The sequence below is a fragment of the Budorcas taxicolor genome, chromosome Y (genome assembly GCF_023091745.1).
Source record: "Budorcas taxicolor isolate Tak-1 chromosome Y, Takin1.1, whole genome shotgun sequence".
Classification (NCBI taxonomy): domain Eukaryota; kingdom Metazoa; phylum Chordata; class Mammalia; order Artiodactyla; family Bovidae; genus Budorcas; species Budorcas taxicolor.
The window spans coordinates 372,500-395,820 of NC_068936.1; the positions used below are offsets into that span (position 1 = coordinate 372,500).

A 23,321-nucleotide genomic window follows, 5' to 3' on the forward strand; every position below is an offset into this window, starting at 1 on the left:
AACAGATAGCTTAGCGGCTGAAGGAGATACATATGTATATGAGGATTACATGAGCGACACGATGATTCCTAGGCTTAGGCATTCAGAACACAAATTAGAACACTGATGCTTGGGATATCCTGACCTCTCCTCCTGGTGGAACTATTGCCCATTTTTATTTTCTGATTAATTTGAACTACTCGCTATTGTTTCATCATGTTTGGAAGAGTAATTATTTTTTGTGTTTTCAAAATTTAAAGTATATTTGGTTGTTGCTATGTATATGTAACTACACTTCTCTTTTACTCATACTCAGTCTTTTTCTAAGGTCTCAGTTTTCGTATCATTATTATTTTCAATTTGCATTTGTTTTTTGTTCTGCCTGGTCTTCATCGCTGCCCGAGGGCTTTCTCTGGCTGTGGCAAGTGGGGCGCAGCCTTCTCATTGTGGTGGCTTTTCTTGCTGCAGAGCACTGGCTCTATTTCCAGCACAGGAGCTCATTAGTTGTGGGACATGGCCTCCTTCGCTGTGACCCATGAGCTTAGTTACTCTTCAGCATGTGGGATCTTCCCAGACCAGGGACCTAACCCACATCCCTTGCACTGAGAAGTGGACTCTAAAATACTGGATCACTAGGGAAATCCTGAACGAGCCCAGTCTTGACAGACTTGAAGTTTGATGCAGTATATATGAAAGACAAGACCTACGTTTTCAGTAGATACTATGGGTTTGGGGGCGTCGCTGGTGGCTCAGTGGTAAAGAATCCACCTGCCCGACGGAGGTGACCCTGGGTGGGGAAGATAGATCCTCTTCATTATCCCATTCCATGTGTACTGCATTTGTTTTAGCAGGCTCTTTAGCACAATCATCTTGAAGCTGTGTTTGCCGGTTCTTTAATTTGGCTAGAAAGGTCACAAAGTTTAGCAGCACGTCAACACCTCTATGCCAATGTGCGCTAAGAGTTTGCTGAGCTCTTGGTGAGTCTCGGGGTTTCAGTTGGAAAGCCCTGCATTACTCTGGAGGAGGGTGCGGCAGCCCACTTCATTATTCTGGCCTGGGAAATCCCAGGGACAGAGGAGCCTGGTGGTCTGTGGTCCATGCAGGCGAAAATGAGGAGGACTCGACTTAGTGACAAGTCACCACCACTACCATCAACGTGTTGCTTTGGGGGGAACAAGTTGACATGTTTGTTTAAACAACTTAGGTTGGAAAGTCTGAAAAGTAGTCACTGCTTTTGGTCATTAAAACTACGAGTAACTCGAAGGCACTTCTATATTATCGACCGGAGAAACAAAATCCTTGATGACAGTGTCCATGTACTTTTATAGTGTGTTGGAAGATAATTCAGTCAGTCATTTATATGCATGTATGCAGTTCTCTTTTGAGGCCATGGCTTACAACAGCAACTGACAGCAGTCATGTTCTTGCTTTGGTACTGATCTTGAATTCCATGTTGCTTCATTGTTGAAAGCAGCACTTCAGGAGGAATAATTTGTTTATTTAATCTTTTAACATTTTCTGCCGCAACAGCTTGCCTCTGAAAGGGGAACAGACACTCCATTTGTCCTCTGGTTCTATAGGGACAAGAGAGTAGTAAAAGCTCATTGCTTTTTGCATTTGCTTCAGGGTCAAATACACTTTCTTAGGCAGACCTCCATATTTCAAGCTTTTCAAGGGCCGTTCTTACAAAGATAAATTTTGGTTGCTGGTGCGCTTAGTTTTTCAGTCGTGTCTGATTCTCTGCGACATCATGGACTGTTGCCCGTCAAGCTCTTGCATCCGTGGGTGTTCTCCAGGCCAGAATACTGGAGTGGGTTGCTCTGCCCTATTCGAGGGATCTCCCCAACCCAGGGATGGAAGTCAGGCTGGCCGCACTGCAGCCAGATTCTTTATCGTCTGAGGCATGAAGGAAGCACAAGAATACTGGAGTGGGTAGCCTATCCCTCTTCCAGAGGATCTTTCCAACCCGGGAAGCAAACTGGGGTATCCTGCATTGCAGTGGATTCTTTATCGGTTGAGCTACCAGGGAAGCCCTGGATTCTGCTAAAAAGTATCAATTGTCATCCCTTACTATGTGGGCTCATTGATCATATGGCATGGTTTCTAGGAGGCCAACTTTCCATGCACAGTTTCGACCTTGACGCAAAACGAAAAACAAAAAGTGAGGGAAATTATAGTATTACTGATAAATCAGTAAAGAATTTTTACTATAAATAGGGAAAGAAAAAAAAAAGTGTCACGGAAAGTGGAAGACCACAGGCTGGGAAAAGGTCTTTCAGACCGTTCTGAGAGGAGATGTAGGGGCAGACGTAGAGGACACAGCCAGTACATACATACACAACGTTCTTTAAAGTGGAAAATACATGTAGTAAAACTTAGAGCTTCGTAAAAGGCACCTGGTAATCACACACACACACACACACACACACACACACACACACACACACCAGAGATTGCCAGCAAGTGATTTTAGTGTTTCTCTAGGCAAAAACGTGGAATCGGTAAAATTTTGATTTCCATATTCATCTTAACTGTCTAGGAACCCATAGATCCAAAGCACAGAAATGCTTCATCTGGTTTTTCCCATCCAGAATTTCTCAAGCATGCAGTGCTGGTGGACAACTGCAGTAGATTTTGACTTCTTTCCTTAAGTCGATAAAGAGTGACTTTTCTTTAGTGGTTACAGCACATGTACAATATTGGTTTATCACGTCAAAAGACAGGGATCTTGCATAAAGTTCAAGCGAAGTCATACATAATCCCGAATGTTCCCTCATACTTCAGTGGGTGAAAATATCTTCCATCACTCTGAAAAACCATCCTGAACATTTGATTTCTGAAGAGAAAGTTTTCGATAGTTTTAAATTTTATTGTTTATTATTTATTCATTTAGTCTGTTTGTTTACACCAACTTTAAAGTTTATTCTACCCCTCCGACACCGGATACACAGTCTTGGTGCACTTACCCCCGTGCCGCCACCAAACTTGGTGGACCTGAGAGAGGGGTCTGTAATGATCCTCGGTTCAGCCTTTGGAGAGATATGCACACCCTTTCTCTTTAATTGCTCCACCACGTGTATTACGCTACATTTCTAACAGAAGCATCATGGTGGAATTTGTTTCTCCAAGAAGGGAGACAACGGATACAATTTAAGTGAAGAAATGGTCAGGCAAGAGCGCTTATTAACAGGCAATGGCACCCCACTCCAGTACTCTTGCCTGGAAAATCCCATGGACGGGGGGGAGCCTGGTAGGCTGCAGTCCATGGGGTCGCTACGAGTCGGACGCGACTGAGCGGACTTCACTTTTCACTTTCATGCACTGGAGAAGGAAATGGCAACCCACTCCAGTGTTCTTGCCCGGAGAATCCCAGGGCCAGGGGAGCCTGGTGGGCTGCCGTCTATGGGGTCGCACCGAGTCGGACACGACTGAGGCGACTTAGCAGCCGCCGCAGCAGCAGAAGCCTCTTCAGTAGTATGAGTTAGCTCGAGCGGTTTCTAACTGGGGAAGTGCACGCGGTCTCCACTATATTGACACATCTCGTTCCAAGCTCAGCGCGGTGTTCTCCAAAAATCGATCACTCTTTACTGGAATCCGACACAGCGTCACTCACACTGCTGAGCACCGGGAGTCAGTTGGTTTGGCCTACACGTGCTCGCTAGGGCGGAAGAGACTGTGCGTGGCGGATAGGCCGGTAGCGTCATGCGCGAGGAAAGTGACGTTAACCCCGTGACACCAGCCGGGTCGCCATTTTGCTGCTGCTAAGCGAGGCCGCGTGCCTTTGTCTCCTGAGTTCTCAGTTCGGAGAGTGTAACTTAGTTCCTCGGAAGCCTCAGAGGATTACCTGGCAGCGGCAGCGGCAGCCGCACGGGAAGCTGCGTGGAAACAGTGAGCCTGCGGCTACGGCTATGCCCAAGAATAAAGGTAATGACTGGGTTTCGGGGAACCACCGATTGCTCAGCCGCCCTCACTGGTAGTTCCTGCTTCTTGTGGTTGGCTGATGTCTTTGAGCCGGACTGCACAGTCCACATAGGAGCGAGAAGCCGCTCCTGCCTCCTCCCGCTCGGTTCACATAGCGGTATAATTTCCTCTCCCTTTTTGTCAATTTCACAGGGAGGGTAAACCTCGATTAGTTTCGGATTCATGCCAGTTTAACTGCAGGCGCGTTAGTAAACTGGAAGAAGCCTACTTTCGGGCAGCCCAGGCTTCGCCCCTCCGGCCTTCATCCCTTCCCAGGACTCTCCTTTAGCGGTTGTTTACGAGACACTGATTCTTTCTTTTGGGTCCGTTAACTATTTGTCAGCAGTTTACTTTGCGGACAGTTGACTACTGGTGAAAATACTGCTTCTTTGCAAACACGAAGCTAAAACATTGTCGCACGTCTAGGTTCATGACTGCCGGTTTACTTTCTTCTACCTCTCACTTTCACCGTGGCAAACCTTAAAACCTTCTTTAGAAGGCAGGCAATATCCCAGCGTGTTCAGCCTTCTTTTCTCATAAAATAGATGCTGGCACTATGTATTTCTGCTTATCCTTATTCTGAGGCAGACAGGTCACAAATAATCAGATTTGACAATAACTTTACTTGTAACTTCCAAAACGGCACTGGCTCAAACGGTGAATCGTCTGTCTGTGATGCGGGAGACCAGGGTTCGATCCCTGAGTCAGGAAGATCCCCTGGAGAAGGAAATGGCAATCCCCTCCAGTACTGTTGCCCGGAAAATCCCATGGACAGAGGAGGCTGGTAGGCTACAGTCCATGGGGTCGCAAAGCGTGGGAGACGGACACGGCTGAGCAACTTCACTTTCACTTTCTTTCAAGCTAACTGAAGCAGGGCACTGGGACGGTCATTCATTGAATTCTCCTTTTTACAGCCCTGAGTTCTGCTTGTGTCATGTTAATGTCCTTGTAATGCCTCCTGGAAAACTGTTAAGTGCAAGGAATGAGAATACTGCCTTCAGAATAGCACCACATTTCACACTCTACAACAAACCTCTCTTCCTTATTCATTCCTGGCACTTCCTTTTAGCTCTCAAGGCTTCCTTAACCTTTGCCATATTCCGGGCACACTTCTTTGCCTTTCAGCTCAGTGCTCTCTAGAGTCCCCAGACCGACTGGCACAGCCTTTCTGCTGATTTTTTTTCTAATCTATATAATTCACTTTTAGCTTACAAATGAGTGTACATTTGCATACGTTCCTTGTTTCCTCCTCTGCTTCTAAGAATGAAGTTTCAGATGCCCACGTTAGACTGTGCATTCTAAAGAGAACAGGACTGACCTTATGAATGTTCACCTACTACAGCTTGGTGCTTAATAGATGTTCAGTACACTTTTGTTAATGTTATCTTCCTAGGCTTCCCTCCAGCCTTGGGTATCTCCCATCTTCCTTCTGCGGGACTTTTAAAGCAGCGGCTAACTCTCATGCCAAACTGAAGACAGTCCTACGTATGATTTTTCGGTTTTCATTCCTTTACAAATACATGGACTAGTCTTGGATTTTTTATTTGAAAATAAATAGTGGAAGAGAAGGTATAGAATCCAGGTTTAACTGGAAAGCATGGATAATAAAAATGCTAATGGTGATCTCTGGTCATGGGTTATGTGGTTGATAATATTATTATCTGGTAAGGCATTTAGAAGACAGCCATTGGCAATTTGTAAGGGGCTAACCAGAAAGCAAATTAGGTTAAATTGTAAATCTCTTTTGAGGTCTGTTGATATTTTACTGCTATTTAAATGATAACCTGTTTGTTTCCCTGTGTTTTCATAAAGTGTAAAAGCTTATGTGAGCTTGTTTCATAGTTGAGTTTGTAAACTGTTATACAGATAATTAGATTTCAATTTTTATTCACTTTTCAATCACTTAGGGAAAGGAGGCAGAAATAGACGCAAGGGTAAGAAGAAGAACAAATATGAAAAAGGAGACCTGGTCTTTAAAGAAGATGGGCAAGGTAAGAATAATTTGGTTATTTATACCTTTTCTAGTAATGTGAATTTCAGAGTTTAATCTGTAACATACGTTAGTCATAGTCCTGAGGAGTTGTCTCATAACTCCTTTTTTTTTTTTTTAATTTGAATGATTTTATTTGTTTATGTGGGTTTTCTTTGGTGGGGGTGGGGGGATGGCGCTATGCTGGGCCTTCCTTACTGTGCACGGGATTTCTTTAGTTGTGGGGAGGGGGGCTACTCTGTAGTTGCAATGCACAGGTTTCTCAACCGGGTGTTCTCTCGACTTGCGGAACAGAGGCTCTGGGGAGACCGGGCTTTAGTAGTTGCAGCATGTGGGCACAGCAGTTGCGGCTTCTAGGCTGTAGAGCACAGGCTCGGTAGCTGTGGCACAAGGGCTCAGTCTTTTTGGAGGCATGTGGGTTCATCCTGGACCAGGGATCAAACCGGGATCTGCTGTATTGGCGGGTGGATTCCCTACCACTGAGCCACACAGAAGCCCCTCGTATCTCCAGCTTTTCCCCAATTCCAGTGCCCTACGTTTTCCAGAATTTCTGTATTAAATAATTCACTTTACACTATTTTTCCTGCAGGCTTAATGTGGCATGTGTAAACAAGGTGTCCTGTTTCGATTCTGAGGAGAAACGTGGTATAAATGACGGTGAATCGTAGTGTTGAGAGCGGGGCAAGCCTGGCTGCCAACATTGAAAATCCCCTACTCTTGTAATATTTTTCAGTAGGCTATGAGAAATCTATGCCAAGACCTCAGCCCCTCAGTACTCCAGTGTCACTAGCGCATGAGTGTGTTTAATAAAGTCACTGAGTAATTGACTATCTCTTATTTGAGTAAGTGCAGACTAAAATAAGAGTAAAATAATTGACTGAAACACTTCCTTTTTTCCCTTTAATGGATAGCTAAGCCCCACAGAGGAGCTGAAATATGAGTACAACTCTCGTATGTTTTTACTCACTCCCTAATCTTTAATGTTTTTTTCCCTGTGCTTTCTTTCGGAACACGCACAGTTTCCTCCTACCGTTTTACACTTTCCTGTAGGCAGGTCTAGTTACATACAGTTACGGTTTTTCGCCCTAATTATATCATCCTCTAAGAGCGAAGCCTTTCTCGTATGTAACTCCATTAGCACGGTTTCAAGATATTTAAGCTTACCGAAGAAGTACTTTTTTCTAGCCCTGTTGCTTGGCGCTTAGGCACGTCTCACTCTTTAGCGATCTCGTGGACTGTAGCCCACCTGGCTGCTGTGTCCATGGGATTCTCCAGGGAAGAGTACTGGAGTGTGTTGCCATTTGCTTCTCCACGGGATCATCCTGGCCCGGAAGTCTAGTGTGTGTCCCCTTTGTCTCTTGCGTCTGCAGGCTGGCCATTTGTTTCAGTAATTTCCAGCACTTCATAACAGAGCCGTGTGTGTCCCCTTTGTCTCTTGCGTCTGCAGGCTGGCCATTTGTTTCAGTAATTTCCAGCACTTCATAACAGAGCCATGTAGTTATTCCTGCACAGTGCAAGTCACTACACACACACACACACACACACACACACACACACACACACACACACACACACACACACACACACACACACACACACACACACACACACACACACACACACACACGCTCAGGGAGACACCCAAAGATTTTTATTAATTATTTGAAACATGATGTGTGGCTAAAGATAAGCTGGTCGTTGGCCTTCATATTTTTTCCTTACATTAGCAGTCTGTTTTCAGGGCCAGGTTTTAAATGATCGTTTTCTTTTTCTTTGTTCTTTTCTCCTGTGTAGCAGTCCGGAGTACCAAGCTGGACTGATGGCCTGTGATCCAAGGGACTCTCCATAGTTTGAATCCCGTTTACCTTTGAGGATAACGACAGATTAGCCTAGGATCTCTTTGGAGGAGTTGTTGTTTTTCAGCCACTAAGCCATGTCTGTGACCCTGCAGGACCCCATGAACGACACAGTACACCAGGGTTCCCTGTCCTTACGGTAGCCTTGCGTTTGCTCAGACTCGTGTCCCTTGAATCCTGTGATACCGCCCAACCGTCTCATCTTCTGTTGTCCTCTTCTCTTGCCCTCCTGCTTTCCCTGCCTGAGGGTCTCCTTGCAGCTGACCCTTTGCATCAGGTGGCCAAAGTACTGGAGCTTCGGCAGCAGTCCTCGCACTGAATATTCAGGGTAGATCTCCTTTAGGATTGACTGGTTTGATCTCCTTGCTGTCCCGGGGCCTCTCAAGAGTCTTGTCCAGCGCTACAGTTGAAAAACTCCAGCTCTTCAACAGTTCAGCCTTCTTTATGGTCCCGACTTTCGCATCCATATGTAACTACGGGAAGAACCAGAGCTTTGATTATACTGACCTTTGTCGTCATAGCTTTTCTTCCAAGGAGCGGTTCAGTTCAGTTCAGTCGCTCAGTCGAGTCCGACTCTTTGCGACCCCGTGGACTGCAGCACCCCAGGCCTCCCTGTCCATCACCAACTCCGGAGTGTACGCGAACTCCCGTCCGTTAGAGTCGGTGATGCCATCCAACCATCTCATCCTCTGTCGTTCCCTTCTCCTCCTGCCCTCAGTCTTCCCCAGCATCAGGGTCTTTGCAAATGAGTCAGCTCGGCCCATCAGGTGGCCAAAATGTTGGGAGTTTCAGCTTCAACATCAGTCTTTCCAGTGCACACCCAGGACTGATCTGTCTCCTTCAGGATGGACTGCTTGGATCTCCTTGCAGTGCGAGGGACTCTCACAACTCTTCTCCAACACCACAGTGCAAAAGCATCAGTCCTTCAGCACCCAGCTTTCTTTACCGCCCTCTCTCTCACATCCGTACATGACTCCTGGAAAAGCCACAGCCTTGCCTAGACGGACCTTTGTCGGCAAAGTAGTGCCTCTGCTTTTTAATACGCTGTCTAGGTTGGTTGTAACTTTCCATCCAAGGAGCAAGTGTCTTTTTATTTCATGGTTGCAGTCGCCATGTGCAGTGATTTTTGAGCCCCCCGCAATAAAGTCAGCCACTGTTTCCACTGTTCCCCGTGTATTTGCCATGAAGTGATGGGACGGGATGCCGTGATCTTGGTTTTCTGAATGTTTAGCTTGAAGCCAACCTTTTCACTCTCTCCTTTCACTTTCTTAGAGAGGATCTTTCGTCAGTGGTGGTGTCATGAGCATATCTGAGTTTATAGAATTTTCTCCCGGCAGTCTTGATTCCAGCCTGTGCTTCATCCAGCCCAGTGTTTCTCATGATGTGATCTGCACGTAAGTTCAATAAGCAGGGTGACAATGTGCAGCCTAGATGTGCTCCCTTTCCTACTTGGAAGCAGTCTGTTGTTCCGTATCCAGCTCTAACTGTTGCTTCCTGACCTGCATACAGCTTTCTCAAGAGGCAGGTCAGGTGGTCTGGTATTCCCATCTCCTTCAGAATTGTCCACAGTTCAGTGGGATCCCCGCAGTCAAAGGCTCTGGCACAGTCAGCAAAGCAGAAATAGATGTTTTTCTGGAACTCTCTTGCTTTTTGCATGATTCAGCGGATGTTGGCAACTTGATTCGGGTTCCTCTGCCGTTTGTAAAACCTGCTTGAACATCTGGAATTTCACGGTTCATGCATTGCTGAAGCCTGGCTTGGAGAATTTTGAGCATTGCTTTGCTAGCGTGTGAGACGAGTACAATAGTGCGGTCGTTTGAGCGTTGTTTGGCATTGCCTTCCTTTGGAACTGGAGTGAAAACTGACTTTTCCAGGCCCGTGGCCACTGCTGTGTTTTCCAAAGTTGCTGGTATATTGAGGGCAGCACTTTCACAGCATCATCTTTGAGGATTTGAAGTAGCCCAGCTGGAATTCCATCACCTCCGCCAGCTTTGTTCCTAGTGATGCTCCCTAAGGGCCCACTTGACTTCACATTCCAGGATGTCTGGCTCCAGGTGAGTGGTCACTCCATGGTGATTATCTGGGTCGGGCAGATCTTGTTTTGTACAGTTCTTCTGTGTATTTTTGCCACCTCTCCTTACTGTCTTCTGCTTCTGTTAGGTCCATACAGTTTCTGCCTTTTCTGGAGCCCATCTTCGCATGCAGTGTTCCCTTGATATCTTTCCCATTCTATTGTTTTCCTCTCTTTCACGGCACTGATCACCAAGGAAGGCTTTCTTATCTCTCCTTGCTATTCTTTGGAACTCTGCATACAAATGGGTGTATCTTTCCTTCACTCCTTTGCTTTTCACGTCTCTTCTTTTCACAGCTATCCTGCGAGGCCTCCATGGGACAGCCATTTTGCTTTTTTGCAGTCCTTTTTCTTGGGGGATGGCCTTGCTCCCGTCTCCTGCGCAGTGTCCCTTGCTCCCGTCTCCTGTATAGTTCATCAGGCACTCTGTCTGTCAGATCTAGTCCCTTAAATCTATTTCTCACTTCCACTGTATAATCATCAGGGATTGGATGTGAGTTATGTCATACCTGAAAGTTCAAGGAGCAGGTGCCTTTTAATTTCGTGGCTGCGGTGGATGTCACTTTGATGTTAGTCCTCGGTTAAAAACAACAACAACAACAAATGTAGTACTGTACCGGCTTTATACTAACTACCTGTTTCTTTCTCTTTATTCTGATGCCCGCTTTTGTCATTTCAGTCCAGAAGACATGGTCCCGTACTGGCTAATGCGTACGTCAGTGTTTTCAAGTGACAGTAGAATCAGGTGGCCTCTTGACTATGCTTAGATATAATTGTCTTTAAACATTTGACGCTTTACCTTGAAATACCATTTTAAGAACTTTAGAAAAAGCATCAACGTGTTCCCAAGCAAAAGTTTGTTAATGATCAGCCGACTGATCAGTTGATTATCAGTAGAGTTAATGAGGGAAAGGAGAGCCGAGATTTTGCGAATACTCAGCGTGAGAGGTTGCTAAGTCAGCGTTTAGGGTGCAGTCTGAAGTGAGCCGCTTTGATGTCCAAAGGTAGAGCATGCAGTCATGAAGACCAAGACTGAACTGATTTTCTCAAATCAGTAGATAAACATGCCCAGCAGCAGGTATCTTCTCGTGGAAATAACATTTGTGATTTTGGAGTAACTGCTTCACTTCTGTCAACTTTTCCTTGCTCTAAAAACAAGAGGCTAAATGCAAAGGTGTAGCTGGAAGAGACTATAGCCATTGTTTGAGAGATTAAGAGTTTTCTCCTTTTTGCGGATAAAATTAATACACGTCACCTTGAGACAGCTCTCACTTGTTCTACTACTTGAACATTTTGTTCTTTTTTAAATCTTGGTTTGGTCTAAAGTTAGCACTAAAAGTGACCTTACCAACCTAAGAACAAGTGTTGGCGTTTTAAGAAAAATTGAACAGTAGTTTACGGTTTTGTTTTGCTTTCTTCTTTTTTTGCCCCTTCCTAAGAATATGCTCAGGTAACCAAGATGTTGGGAAATGCACGATTGGAAGCAATGTGTTTTGATGGAGTGACACGGATATGTCGTATCCGAGGAAGCTTGAGGAAACAGGTCAGTGTTGGAGATCTGTTTTCCTTTAGTACAGAAGTTACCTTTAAGACATTTATCTGTGCTTCCAAGTGAGTGAACTTGGTGAATTCTTGCAGACTTCAAAAACGGTGATTGATAAGGCAGTATAAATGCATAAAACTAGAAAATCCTCGATAACTTTCGTGATTGGACTTAGATTTAGAAAGAATGATTTGTGACGCCTAGGCTGGACGTATGCCAGAGATGTTTGCTCTTGGGGAAACAGACAGATTCCGTGTATGAAACACATGGCCTAGACTCTTAACAAAAATGTTAAGCCGTGAAAGAAAGAAAGAAAAATGAAACAGCTGAAAATTATTTTTAAGACAAAAGGAGTCTCGTTGCTAATTAAATCCAGTGTATGGTCCTGGGTAAGACTTTGCTTTGTGGGAACAGCTAAATGTGGTGTTCGGAACGTAATAAAGCACCTTATTTAGTAGTTTTGGCACATTGATTGATCATATTGTTTAAAAGTTCCTTCAACCGTAATTTTTTGGATTGAAAAGCAGTTTTGTTCTGTTGAGTCATTCTTTTCCAGTTAGTGATTTAGGGGCCTGAATCGATGTCGATTGGTTACTAGATGGCTATATGTGTGTATATGACTTATTTTCATTTGTTTGAAAGAATGAAAAATGTCCAGAGCGATCTGTGAATTAAAGTGATTCATGTGACAAAGAACTACGCTTTTGTAAAGTTAAAGACTTTAATTGAAGTGAAATTGTTATATATTGTAATATCCTAAATTAGAAAATTGGACCCAAACTGAACTGCCTAGCTTTAGTTTTCGATTACTATACGGTAAGCATCTATAACTAAACTGTGCCTCATAGGCATGAGCACTCACACAGATAATACACAGATACATCCACATGCACACATGACACACACACGCATCTGTAGTTTCGCCGTAATTATTACTAGATACTTTTCATGTACCGAAGGAATTGTATCTTCTGTATTACGTATGGCTTTACGTCAAACACTGTTGTTTGCGTTTTACACGTAACAGACCGTGAGTTGTTGTTGTTGTTTTTTTCAATAGGTTTGGATAAATACCTCAGATATTATACTGATTGGTCTCCGAGACTACCAGGTAACAATTACAGCTGAATTTATAATGTTCTTGAATATAGGAATCATCGATATCAGTATTCAGATGATGCAGTAAAATGCATCTTCTCGCCAGTTCTAGCCAGTTATGGTTGTCATCCTCCTGGCATCAAAATTTGTCATGATCCACGATGTTTAAGATGATAGGATTCTGGCTGACTGATGGTGCATGTGATTTTTGGGAAGACTGGTTGTTTCTTTCTTTATTTTAAATACAGTAAGTAATAAATATTCTCTTATAATTTCGGATAGATGCTACAGCTCATCCTTCTGTCCTCCTTTATTATTTTTTTTCATAGTTTACTTATTTATTTACTTTAATTAAGTTTTTAAAAACTTTTTACTTTACAATACTGTATTGGTTTTGCCGTACATTGACATGAATCCGCCACGGATATACATGAGTTCCCAATCTTGGACCCCCCTCCCCCCCCCCGCGCCCCCACCTCACTCCCCATAACATCTCTCTGGGTCATCCCAGTGCACCAGCCGCAAGCATCCAGTATCATGCATCGAACCTGGACTGGCGATTCGTTTCTTACATGATAGTATACATGTTTCAATGCCATTCTCCCAAATCATCCCACCCTCTCCCTCTCCCACAGAGTCCAAAAGTCCGCTCCACACATCTGTGTCTCCTTTGCTGTCTCACGTACAGGGTCATCATTACCATCTTTGTAAATTCCATATATGTGTGTTAGAATACCGTATTGGTGTTTTTCTTTCTGGCTTACTTCACTCTGTATAATCGGCTCCAGTTTCATCCACCTCATTAGAATGGATTCAAATGTATTCTTTTTAATGGCTGAGTAATACTCCATTGTGGATATGTACCACAGCGTTCTTATCCATTCGCCTGCTGATGGACATCTAGGTTGCTTCCATGTCCTGGCTATTATAAACAGTGCTGCGGTGAACATTGGGGTACACATGTGTCTTTCAGTTCTGGTTTCCTCGGTGTGTATGCCCGGCGGTGGGATTGCTGGGTCACAGGGCAGTTCAATTTCCAGTTTTTTAAGGACTCTCCACACTGTTCTCCATAGTGGCTGTCCTAGTTTGCATTCCCACCAACAGTGTAAGAGGGTTCCCGTTTCTGCACACCCTCTCCAGCATTTATTGCTTGCAGACTTTTGGATCAAGGCCATTCTGACTGGTGTGAAATGGTACCCCATTGTGGTCTTGATTTACATTTCTCTGGTAATGAGTGGTGTCGAGCATCTTTTCATGTGTTTGTTAGCCGTCCGTATGTCTTCTTTGGAGAAATGTCTATTTAGATCTTAGGCCCATGTTTTGATTGGGTCGTTTGTTTTTCTGGAATTGAGCTGCATAAGTTGCTCGTGTATTTTTGAGATTAGTTGTTTGTCAGTTGCTTCAGTTGCTATTGTTTTCTCCCATTCAGAAGGCGGTGTTTTCACCTTACTTACAGTTTCCTTTGTTGTGCAGAAGCTTTTAATTTTAACTAGATCCCATTTGTTTATTTTTGCTTTTATTTCCAGAATTCTGGGAGGTGGATCACAGAGGATCCTGCTGTGGTTTATGTCGGAGAGTGTTTTTCCTATGTTCTCCTCGCGGGGTTTTACAGTTTCTGGTCTTAGGTTTAGATCTTTAATCCATTTTGAGTATATTTTTGTGTGTGGTGTTAGAAAGTGATCTGGTTTCATTCTTTTACACGTGGTTGACCAGTTTTCCCAGCACCGCTTGTTAAAGAGATTGTCTTTTCTCCATTGTATACTCTTGCCTCCTTTGTCAAAGATAAGGTGTCCATCGGTGCATGGATTTATCTCTGGGCTTTCTATTTTGTTCCACGGATCCACATTTCTGTCTTTGTGCCAGTACCATACTGTCTTGATGACTGTGGCTTTGTAGTAGAGCATGAAGTCAGGCAGGCTGATTCCTCCAGTTCCATTCTTCTTTCTCAAGATTGCTTTGGCTATTCGAGGTTTTTTGTATTTCCATACAAATTGTGAAATTATTTGTTCTAGCTCTGTGAAAAATACCGCTGGTAGCTTGATAGGGATTGCATTGAATCGGTCGATTGCTTTGAGTAGTATACTCATTTTCACTCCATTGAGTCTTCCGATCCATGAACATGGCATATTTCTCCATCTATTAGTGTCCTCTTTGATTTCTTTCACCAGTGTTTTATAGTTTTCTATATATAGGTCTTTAGTTTCTTTAGGTAGGTATATTCCTAAGTATTTTATTCTTTTCGTTGCAATGGTGAACGGAATTGTTTCCTTTTCTACTTTCTCATTATTAGTGTCCAGGAATGCCAGCGATTTCTGTGTGTTGATTTTGTATCCTGCAACTTTGCTATATTCACTGCTTAGCTCTAGTAATTTTCTGGTGGAGTCTTTAGGGTTTTCTGTGTAGAGGAGCATGTCATCTGCAAACAGTGAGAGTTTTACTTCTTCTTTTCCAATCTGGACTCCTTCTATTTCTTTTTCTGCTCTGATTGCTGTGGCCAGAACTTCCAGAACTGTGTTGAATAGTAGCGGTGAAAGTGGGCACCCTTGTCTTGTTCCTGACTTTAGGGGAAATGCTTTCAATTTTTCACCATTGAGGATAATGTTTGCTGTGGGTTTGTCGTATATAGCTTTTATTATGTTGAGGTATGTTCCTTCTATTCCTGCTTTCTGGAGAGCTTTTATCATAAATGGATGTTGAATTTTGTCAAAGGCCTTCTCTGCATCTATTGAGATAATCATATGGCTTTTGTTTTTCAATTTGTTAATGCGGTGAATTACACTGATTGATTTGCGGATATGGAAGAATCCTTGCGTCGCTGGGATAAAGGCCACTTGGTCATGGTGTGTGATCTTTTTAATGTGTTGTTGGATTCTGATTGCTAGAATTTTGTTAAGGCTTTTTGCATCTATGTTCATCAGTGATATGGGCCTGTAGTTTTCTGTTTTTATGGCATCTTTGTCAGGTTTTGGTACTAGGGTGACGGTGGCCTCATAGGATGAGTTTGGAAGTTTGCCTTCCTCCGCAATTTTCTGGAAGAGTGTGAGTAGGATAGGTGTTAGCTCTTGTGTAAATTTTTAAGCCCAGGTGTATCCAAGGCTCTGTGCTAGGTTTTCAGGGATTATGCTGCAGGCTGACGTTTTCAGTGTTCTGTGGTAAAATGAGAAGTTATCTTCGTATCTTATGATATATATTTCACAGGGCTAGATTATTCATTTTCCTTTCATTTTTTTTCTCTAATATTTGATGGCACTGCGGCTTGTGGGATCCTAGATCCTCAGTCAGGGGTTCAACCCAGCATACTGCCGAGGAAAGCCCTGGAGTCCTTATCGTTGGACCACCAGAGGACTCTGCCCATTTTGCTTGTTAAATATTTTGTAAAATGACCTTTGCTGAAATAAGAACAGTAGCGTAATAACAGTGATTTTCATTAGTATTCTCCCTCATTAAAAGAAAAAATAAGTAATTTTACATTGGGTTCTCAGTTACGAGTTTTAAATTTAAAGGTCTCAAATCCAGGTTTGAGAAGTCCCTGCTGTAGACGATGCAATTAAGTCAGGCAAAACCTCTGTCTCCAAAAAAGGGGTTCTTTTTGGCTTGTACGAGAAAGGCAAGGCAGAGACTAGGTCTCCTAATGTGTAAGTTATAAATCTGAGATGACTACTTAGAGAACTACTCGGTAGTTGCCCACTATGATCTCAGTGTTTGGAGTACGTACGACTTGTGAGACAGAAATCCTTTTGATTTCTGCGTCAAACCCGTCGCTTGTGCGTCACTAAATTTTGAGTGAAATAATTGCTGTCTCTCTCTAGTCTGTTATCAGGTCATGTTTCCTGTAAATACCTGAGACTTCCTGATTTGTCAAGTTTCACTGTTCTGTTTCCTTGTTGGTCTTCTGGTGTGATTGTTCTCCCAGTGATTAAAGAGACAGTTTGAAGTCAGCTACTCCGCTTTTTATCTCCACTAGTTTTCTCTTAAAGAATATGTTTGTCTTGATTCTCTAGTGAAATATTGTTCACAACCAAAAGAACATTATGCACACTGTTTCTTGCCTTCTTTTTATGAATGCGACCTGAGGTACTATCTCTGTGAAGTCCAGCTTCTAGGCTTTCTCAGCCATGCTCTGTATTGACTACTTATTTTCTGGCATGTGACCAAACACCTTCTCGTTTTTCTCTGTGTGCCTCGTGTTTCTTGTTGTTTTTGTTGCTGAAAACTAGAAAATGCACATATAAGGTGGTGAGACGGGAGACCAGATCTCTTCTCCCGTTCTCTCTCTCTCCTTGCCGTTGTTTGCTGAGTGATTGCGGAAACAGATTGGGTATGGCATGTATCTTTTCCTTGCATGTGGCCACTGAATGCTTGTTTATACGGTCACAGACAGCCCGTGTTTGAAGTTTCATTAAAAACCAGCAGGCCTCTCAGCCTCTCCTTGTAGGCTCTGAGCTTGCTGGGGCACACCTTTGACACTCAGCCAGGCGACTGATAGTTCTTCTCTTCATTTCAGGCTTGTGCAGAAAATCCAGGTCACTCAAAGCTGAGCGATTAGGAGCGTCCCTGAACTTTGATGAGTTTGTGTTCAGTCCTGATTCCACATATAAATGAGGTCCTGCAGTGTTCGCTTTCTCTGGGTGGCTGGTTTCTCTTAGCACACTGCTCTCCAGGTTCATCCGTGTTGTTGCCAATGGCAGGGTTTATCTGCGTTGGATGTTAGTCCCTTTAGTGGTCAAATATCTTTCCCGATCTAGTACACTGTCTTGGTTAGTTGTTGTTGACAATTTCCTCTTCTGTGCAAAAGCGATTTAGTGTGAAGTGTTTACACTTACTAGGTTTTGCTGGTGTTGCTTATGGGTTTGGTGTCCTGTCCCAAAAGCAGAGAGCAAGAGCAGCATTTGGTGGTTTTACACTGTGTTCTCTTGCAGTAGTTTTATGGTTTCCGGTCTGTGTTTAACTCTCTGATCTCTTTCAGGGTAATTTTAGGTAGTTTCTGGTGTAAGATACGGGTCCGCTTTTATGTTAAGTATTGTTTCCCCAGTCCCGTTTATTGGGAAGGACGTCTTTTCTACACAGTGATCTCGCTTCCGTTCATAAGTATTCGTTGACTGTCTTTGAAACATTTTATTTCTGAGGGCTCAGCTTTGTTCCAGGATCTGCATTACTGGTGGAGTGCCAGTGCCATATTGTTTGGACAGTTGTGCTTGAAAAGCAGGAAGTGTGTGTCCTCCAGCTTTATTCTTCCTCAAGATGGCTTTGGCGGTTAGGATTGTGTGTATATATGGTTCCATATAACTTTGTCTCTGAAAATAACTGCTACTTGAATTTTATAGGAATTACCCGGAACCCGTACATTACTTTGGGTACTATGGACACATTACCACTACAACTGATGTTTGTATGTTGATTTTATATCCTGGGACTTCACTGAATCTTTTCCCTTGGTATGTTTTTGTGATCTCGATCATCCATGTATAACCTTTCCATTTTTTCTATGTGATGACCAGAAACATAGACGCTGTCTGTAAACGTGTATCCATTTATTTCAGTTTAACTACATATAACCCCGGAAATGGATCGAAGAATCGTTCGTTCCCAGTTTAATTCTTTGTTTTATGGGCAGTGCAACCAGAGTTATATTAATCCATTAAGGGATTAAAACACTAACTTTAAAGTGAGAGCCACAAACAGCTCTTCTGGTTTTTAATCTGCTGTGGATAATTACAAACCCTTGTTACTCAAATCATACTGTAAAGATAATAGCAGCATCCCCACTCTGTGGAGGTGTCCGGTTCAGTTCAGTTCAGTTCAGTCGCTCAGTCGTGTCCGGCTCGTTGCGAGCCCATGAATCGCAGCACGCCAGGCCTCCCTGTCCATCACCATCTCCCGGAGTTCACTCAAACTCGACGTCCATGGAGTCGGTGATGCCGTCCAGCCGCCTCATCCTCTGTCGTCCCCTTTTCCTCCTGCCCCCAATCCCTCCCAGCATCAGGGTCTTTTCCAGTGAGTCAACTCTTCGCATGAGGTGGCCAGAGTCCTGGAGTTTCAGCTTTAGCATCATTCCTTCCAAAGAACACCCAGGGCTGAGATCCTTTAGAATGGACTGGTTGTATCTCCGTGCAGTCCAAGGGACTCTCAAGAGTCTTCTCCGACACCACAGTTCAAAAGCATCGATTCTTCGGCGCTCAGCTGTCTTCACAGTCCAACTCTCGCATCCACACGTGACCACTGGAAAAACCATAGCCGTGACTAAACGGACCTTTGTTGGCAAAGTAATGTCTCTGCTTTTGAATATGCTATCTAGGTAGGTCATAACTTTCCTTCCAAGGAGTAAGCGTCTTTTAATTTCGTGGCTGCAATCACCATATTAGCACGTTATTAGCTACTGAGTTGCACTCAGAGTTTTAACACAATAGCTACGTGTTTTCTGTGCACGTTATAGTTTGAGAAGGGTTGGTTTGTATTACACTGCAGTTTTATGACTGTGATAGTTTCAGTTGCCTTTCTTTAGGGCTTTTCTAGGTTAATTGTCCACATTCAGAATTGTTTCCTCTGTCAGTGGCTCAGCTTCTTTAAAATGGAGATAAGGGAACAGTTTTAGGGCAGTACTTCTCAGGCATATTTGCATCAGAAACACCCAGAAGAGCTTTATGAACACTCGAGGACTTCACTTCAAGCCCGTCAGGTTTTAGGAAGGCATAGGTGTCTTTCTAAAGGACCACAGACAGTTCGGATCAGTAAGATCCTGTAAGAACTGTGGGTTACAGAAAGGTTTCTCTTGGGTAAAACTACCACTTTCACTTTGAACTACAGCGTTCGAGTGTGGACAAGGACAACGTTACAAAACCACCACCACCTGTATTTCCTTTTCTTACTCTGATTCAGTGCATTGTATACATCATTTTTCTAGTCTATACTTTATTTGGTCACGCATGCAAACTTTGTCATGAGGATGTGTGTGTGTGTGTGTGTGTGTGTGTGTGTGTGTGTGTGTGTGTGTGAGAAGGAAGGTGAGAGAATAGTGAGGTTTTACTTAAGTGTGTTTGATTTGAAAGTATATTCCAAGACAACTGATGATTCTTTGCATAACCAGTTTTGATCTTTCCTTGTTTTTCTCCAAGGATAACAAAGCAGATGTCATTTTAAAGTACAGTGCAGATGAAGCCAGAAGTCTGAAGGATTATGGAGAGCTTCCAGAATACGGTAGTTAATATCAAAGTTTTTACATCTCCCTGTCTTCTCATAGCGTTGGCTAGTTAGTGTTTAGGTGAAGCAGATGTTTCAGAATTCTCTCTCTCTAATGTATTTTTACATATATGCTCCACTTCACTTTAAGTATGTATTAAATACTTCAGTATATTAACAACTTAGTAATGGATTCTCTTCCTACAATATGTTCTTTTGGTGGGGAATGAAAAAGTTTACAGACTCTAGACTTATACGTAAGAATTGTTAAAGGGATGCCTCTTCTAAGCAACTCTTAAGAGAGTATATCGGGTTGCAGCTACTCGATGACAACAGTTATGGTACTGGTATTGATTTTTATGGAGGCGCATTCAGTTTTTCTTAGTAAATAGAGTACCGTTGTGGTGTTGTGTGGAGAGTGTTTTACTTTTATTTCTTAAGGACAGAAGTATTCTATTCTTCCTCTAGGAAGCTTGGAGAGATTAAAATATGTTTCTAGTAGCAAAAAAGAGGAAGTATACTAAACTCACATTTTGAACATGATAGCAATTTTAGTTATTCTGTTACAGTGCATTTTATTATAAAGTTAGGTGTTTTTTAGTCAGAGCGAAGATTCTGATGACCATTAGGCCGTGTAAGAAATACTAAGATAAATGGGAATCAGGTCAATACTTTCTTGTCAGCGAACTTCTTCTAGTGGTTTCATTGTGAGTTTGTTCTCTGTGATACGTTTGCAGTTAGGAAGATTTTTTTCTTGGAATGAAACTGTTGAATCGAAGATTGATTACAAGCGGTTTCTTGTACAGTTCAGTGTTTTAGTCTTAATCCAGTATTATTTCTTTAAGTCAGCAATTTCTCTAGTAACGTCTTGATTTTGTGTTTTTAAGAGGATGCTCTTACTGTGTTTTTAGTCGAACTTAGTGAAACAGACGGCTTTGATCCTGAAGATGATGATGAAATCCAGTTTAAGGATCGTGCAGATGAGGATGAAGACACTGAGGTGTAAGTCCAGGCTGAACGGTGTGTGTGTGCGCTTCTTATTGTTCTGTACATGAAAGTAGTCCGATCTTTCACCGTCTTAGGTCTCAGGAGGTTGAACACTTGAACTGAATACATATTGAGGCGTATGTATCCATGAATTTGAATATTCATTAGTATTCAGAAGCCACCGTGGCAAACTTTTTAAACGTTCAAAGACTTTATAATTCTGGGGGTGCTTGTTTGTTTGTTTGTTTTTTAAATCAATTAGGTCTGACAGTGGGCACTCCATAATGATACTTTATTAGGCAAGGGGTGGGGGGGCGGTCTATAGTGATAGCACTAAGACGTTTTGCAGACAGGTTTAAAATGTACCATCGCACAAGGCTGGTACGTTAATAGAAGTAAAGCATGTTGAAGCCACTTTGCTGAAGCCGTGGAATTTGAGTGTACTCCAAAGCATTCTTAAAATGAAGGCCTGCTTTCTTGCCCATGTATTTAGAGGTTACATTAATTGTCCTGTACCACTCTAGGACAGACTTTCGGTTTGGCGTTTGTGGGAAATGGTTGGTAAGGAAATAGTGATGATAAGACTTTTAAATGCCTCACTGTTCGGCTGTGAATGTGTTTCAGTAAAAATTTTATTGATCTGTATCTAATCTTGACTTTTTAGACAGGCATATGAAGTAACTGGAATGACAGTATGGCTTACACTCCTGTAAGGCCTGTTAGAGTTCTTCTTCTTGTTTTGGCACCTCTGTAGTAAAAATGTACTGTAGAAACCAAAAGTGCAAAAACATCAATGAGTGTTTGACTGAACACTGAGGGGGAAGTTTAGAATTCCAGGAGCAGATCTTAGGAAGTCTAAATTGGATCACTGCCCTAGGACACAGACTTCAATATCTTTCAGTCACCAACATTTTTATTAAGAGCATTTTCAGACACTCAGAGAAACTGAATTTTAAGTGGAAGTGAGCAATCACATATTCACCAAGATTATACAGTTTGTAATTTTCTACACAGTCTGTTGCATCTGTCCTGTTCATACCAGTCCATTTATACTCTGATGGATTTCCAAATCACTGAGGGAATGAAACCAAGGTACTACCCTGGTGGTCTAGTATTTTAAGATTCTCAGCGTCCAGTGTAGGGGTCACAAGGTCAAGTCCTGGTCAGAAAAGAATGATCAGCGGCCTGCGTGGCATGGCCACGAATAACCATGAAAACTCAGGCTCTTTACGATTACTCACCCCGTGAATTAGAACAGCTGGATATGTGCCTTGAAGGGGGAAATTTTTGCCAGATTTGTTTTTTTTTTAGCCAGATTGTGACAGATTTTTAAACACACGATAATACCCTCCTGAGGTGAAAGTGAAGTCGCTAAGTCGTGCCCGACTCTTTGCGACCTCCTGGACTGTAGCCTGCCAGGCTTCTCCGTCCATGTCAGTGGGGTTCTCCAGGCAGGAATACTGGAGTGGGTTGCCATTTCCTTCTCCAGGGGAATCTTCCCGACCCAGGTACAGAAACAGGGTCTCCAGCATTGCTGGCAGACGTTTTACCCTCTGAGCCACCGGGGAAGCCCAATGATCTACTGATGTTGTATGCATTTGAAAGCACGCTAGAAATAGGAAATGAAAAGGGATTAGGAAAGTATTGTTGCAGTGTCATTAACTGTTTTGTTTTCTTTTTCTTTCTTTTTTTCATTTTTTCTCTTCCAGTTTTGCTATCATTTATCAGAGGCTCTAAAAGTTTCACATCAGCTTTAATTTTATATATTTATGATGCTTCCATCATCATCTTTTATGTATTTGGAGTTATGGATTATGTAAACGTTAAAATGAACATCTTAAAGATGTCAGTTCAGTCGTGGCTCAAGAAAAAAAAGTCAGTTTCATTTTAAAAAGTGGACCCCGGGTTTTACGAATCAGGTGTAAATCAGAAAGTATAAAATGATTATGTACAAAGAAGGATTCCAGTGATGAAATGTCTTTTAAGTAGATGTCTATTGAGTGATATCTTTGTAGTATCAAAGATACTTGGGCGTCTGTAATGCTGACAACAGGTTTCACAGAATTGCTGTTCTCTCTCTCTCTAACATCTGCCAGAGATTCCTTGTGGCTAAGTTAATACCGTGGAGGTACAACTGACAGTTATTTTCTGTGGTAAGAATGTAAAAGGCACCAGTTGCTTAGCACGTTATTTGAGACCTGAAGGTTGTCCCGACTGAGCTGGGGTTGAAGGCAGGGAATCTAACGAAAGGGAACACTTGAATGCCAAGCCCCACAGAGTTAAGCCTTTCCTTAGAAGGAAAAGAGAACAGCTTTCTGGAGCTGTGACTAAGCAGCTCAGTTGGGGAAAAGACAAAAGACAAGGGCAATTAAAAGAGTTTGTGTTATTTGGGGAATTTTGTTTCGGTTTATGTGTTTAATGTCAGAATCGCAGTTCCTGCCAGAGTCAGTTATCCTGGCAGTTAACTAGAGTGTCACTCCTGTGATCAGACTGAGTCAGAAGAATTTGATTTAGTACCGCCCTTCCCTCTTGAGGAGAAGAAAAAAATGCTAAGCTCCAGTTAAGATGAATAAGTTAATTTAAAACATTGAGAAAAGAATGGCTTGCATAACATGTGACGTTCTCGTGGAGAGCGTAGAGATTCAGTGAAAACGCACAGGA

General features: G+C 42.8%; 1 protein-coding gene across 1 annotated transcript; it reads left to right on the forward strand.

Annotated features, from left to right (window-relative positions):
* The first annotated feature begins 3,887 nt into the window (after window positions 1–3,887).
* Window positions 3,888–20,679, forward strand: LOC128071039 (eukaryotic translation initiation factor 1A-like). The gene is made up of 6 exons (XM_052664031.1): window positions 3,888–3,903; window positions 5,847–5,930; window positions 11,296–11,399; window positions 12,460–12,510; window positions 19,610–19,691; window positions 20,585–20,679. Exons 1-6 carry the CDS (start codon window positions 3,888–3,890, stop codon window positions 20,677–20,679), a joined length of 432 nt encoding a protein of 143 aa, XP_052519991.1.
* The last annotated feature ends 2,642 nt before the right edge of the window (window positions 20,680–23,321 follow it).

Coding starts and splice junctions, on each gene's coding strand:
- LOC128071039 (XM_052664031.1), top strand. Junction 5,931..11,295: donor CTTTAAAGAAGATGGGCAAG/GTAAGAATAATT, acceptor CCCCTTCCTAAG/AATATGCTCAGGTAACCAAG. Junction 11,400..12,459: donor GAGGAAGCTTGAGGAAACAG/GTCAGTGTTGGA, acceptor TTTTTTCAATAG/GTTTGGATAAATACCTCAGA.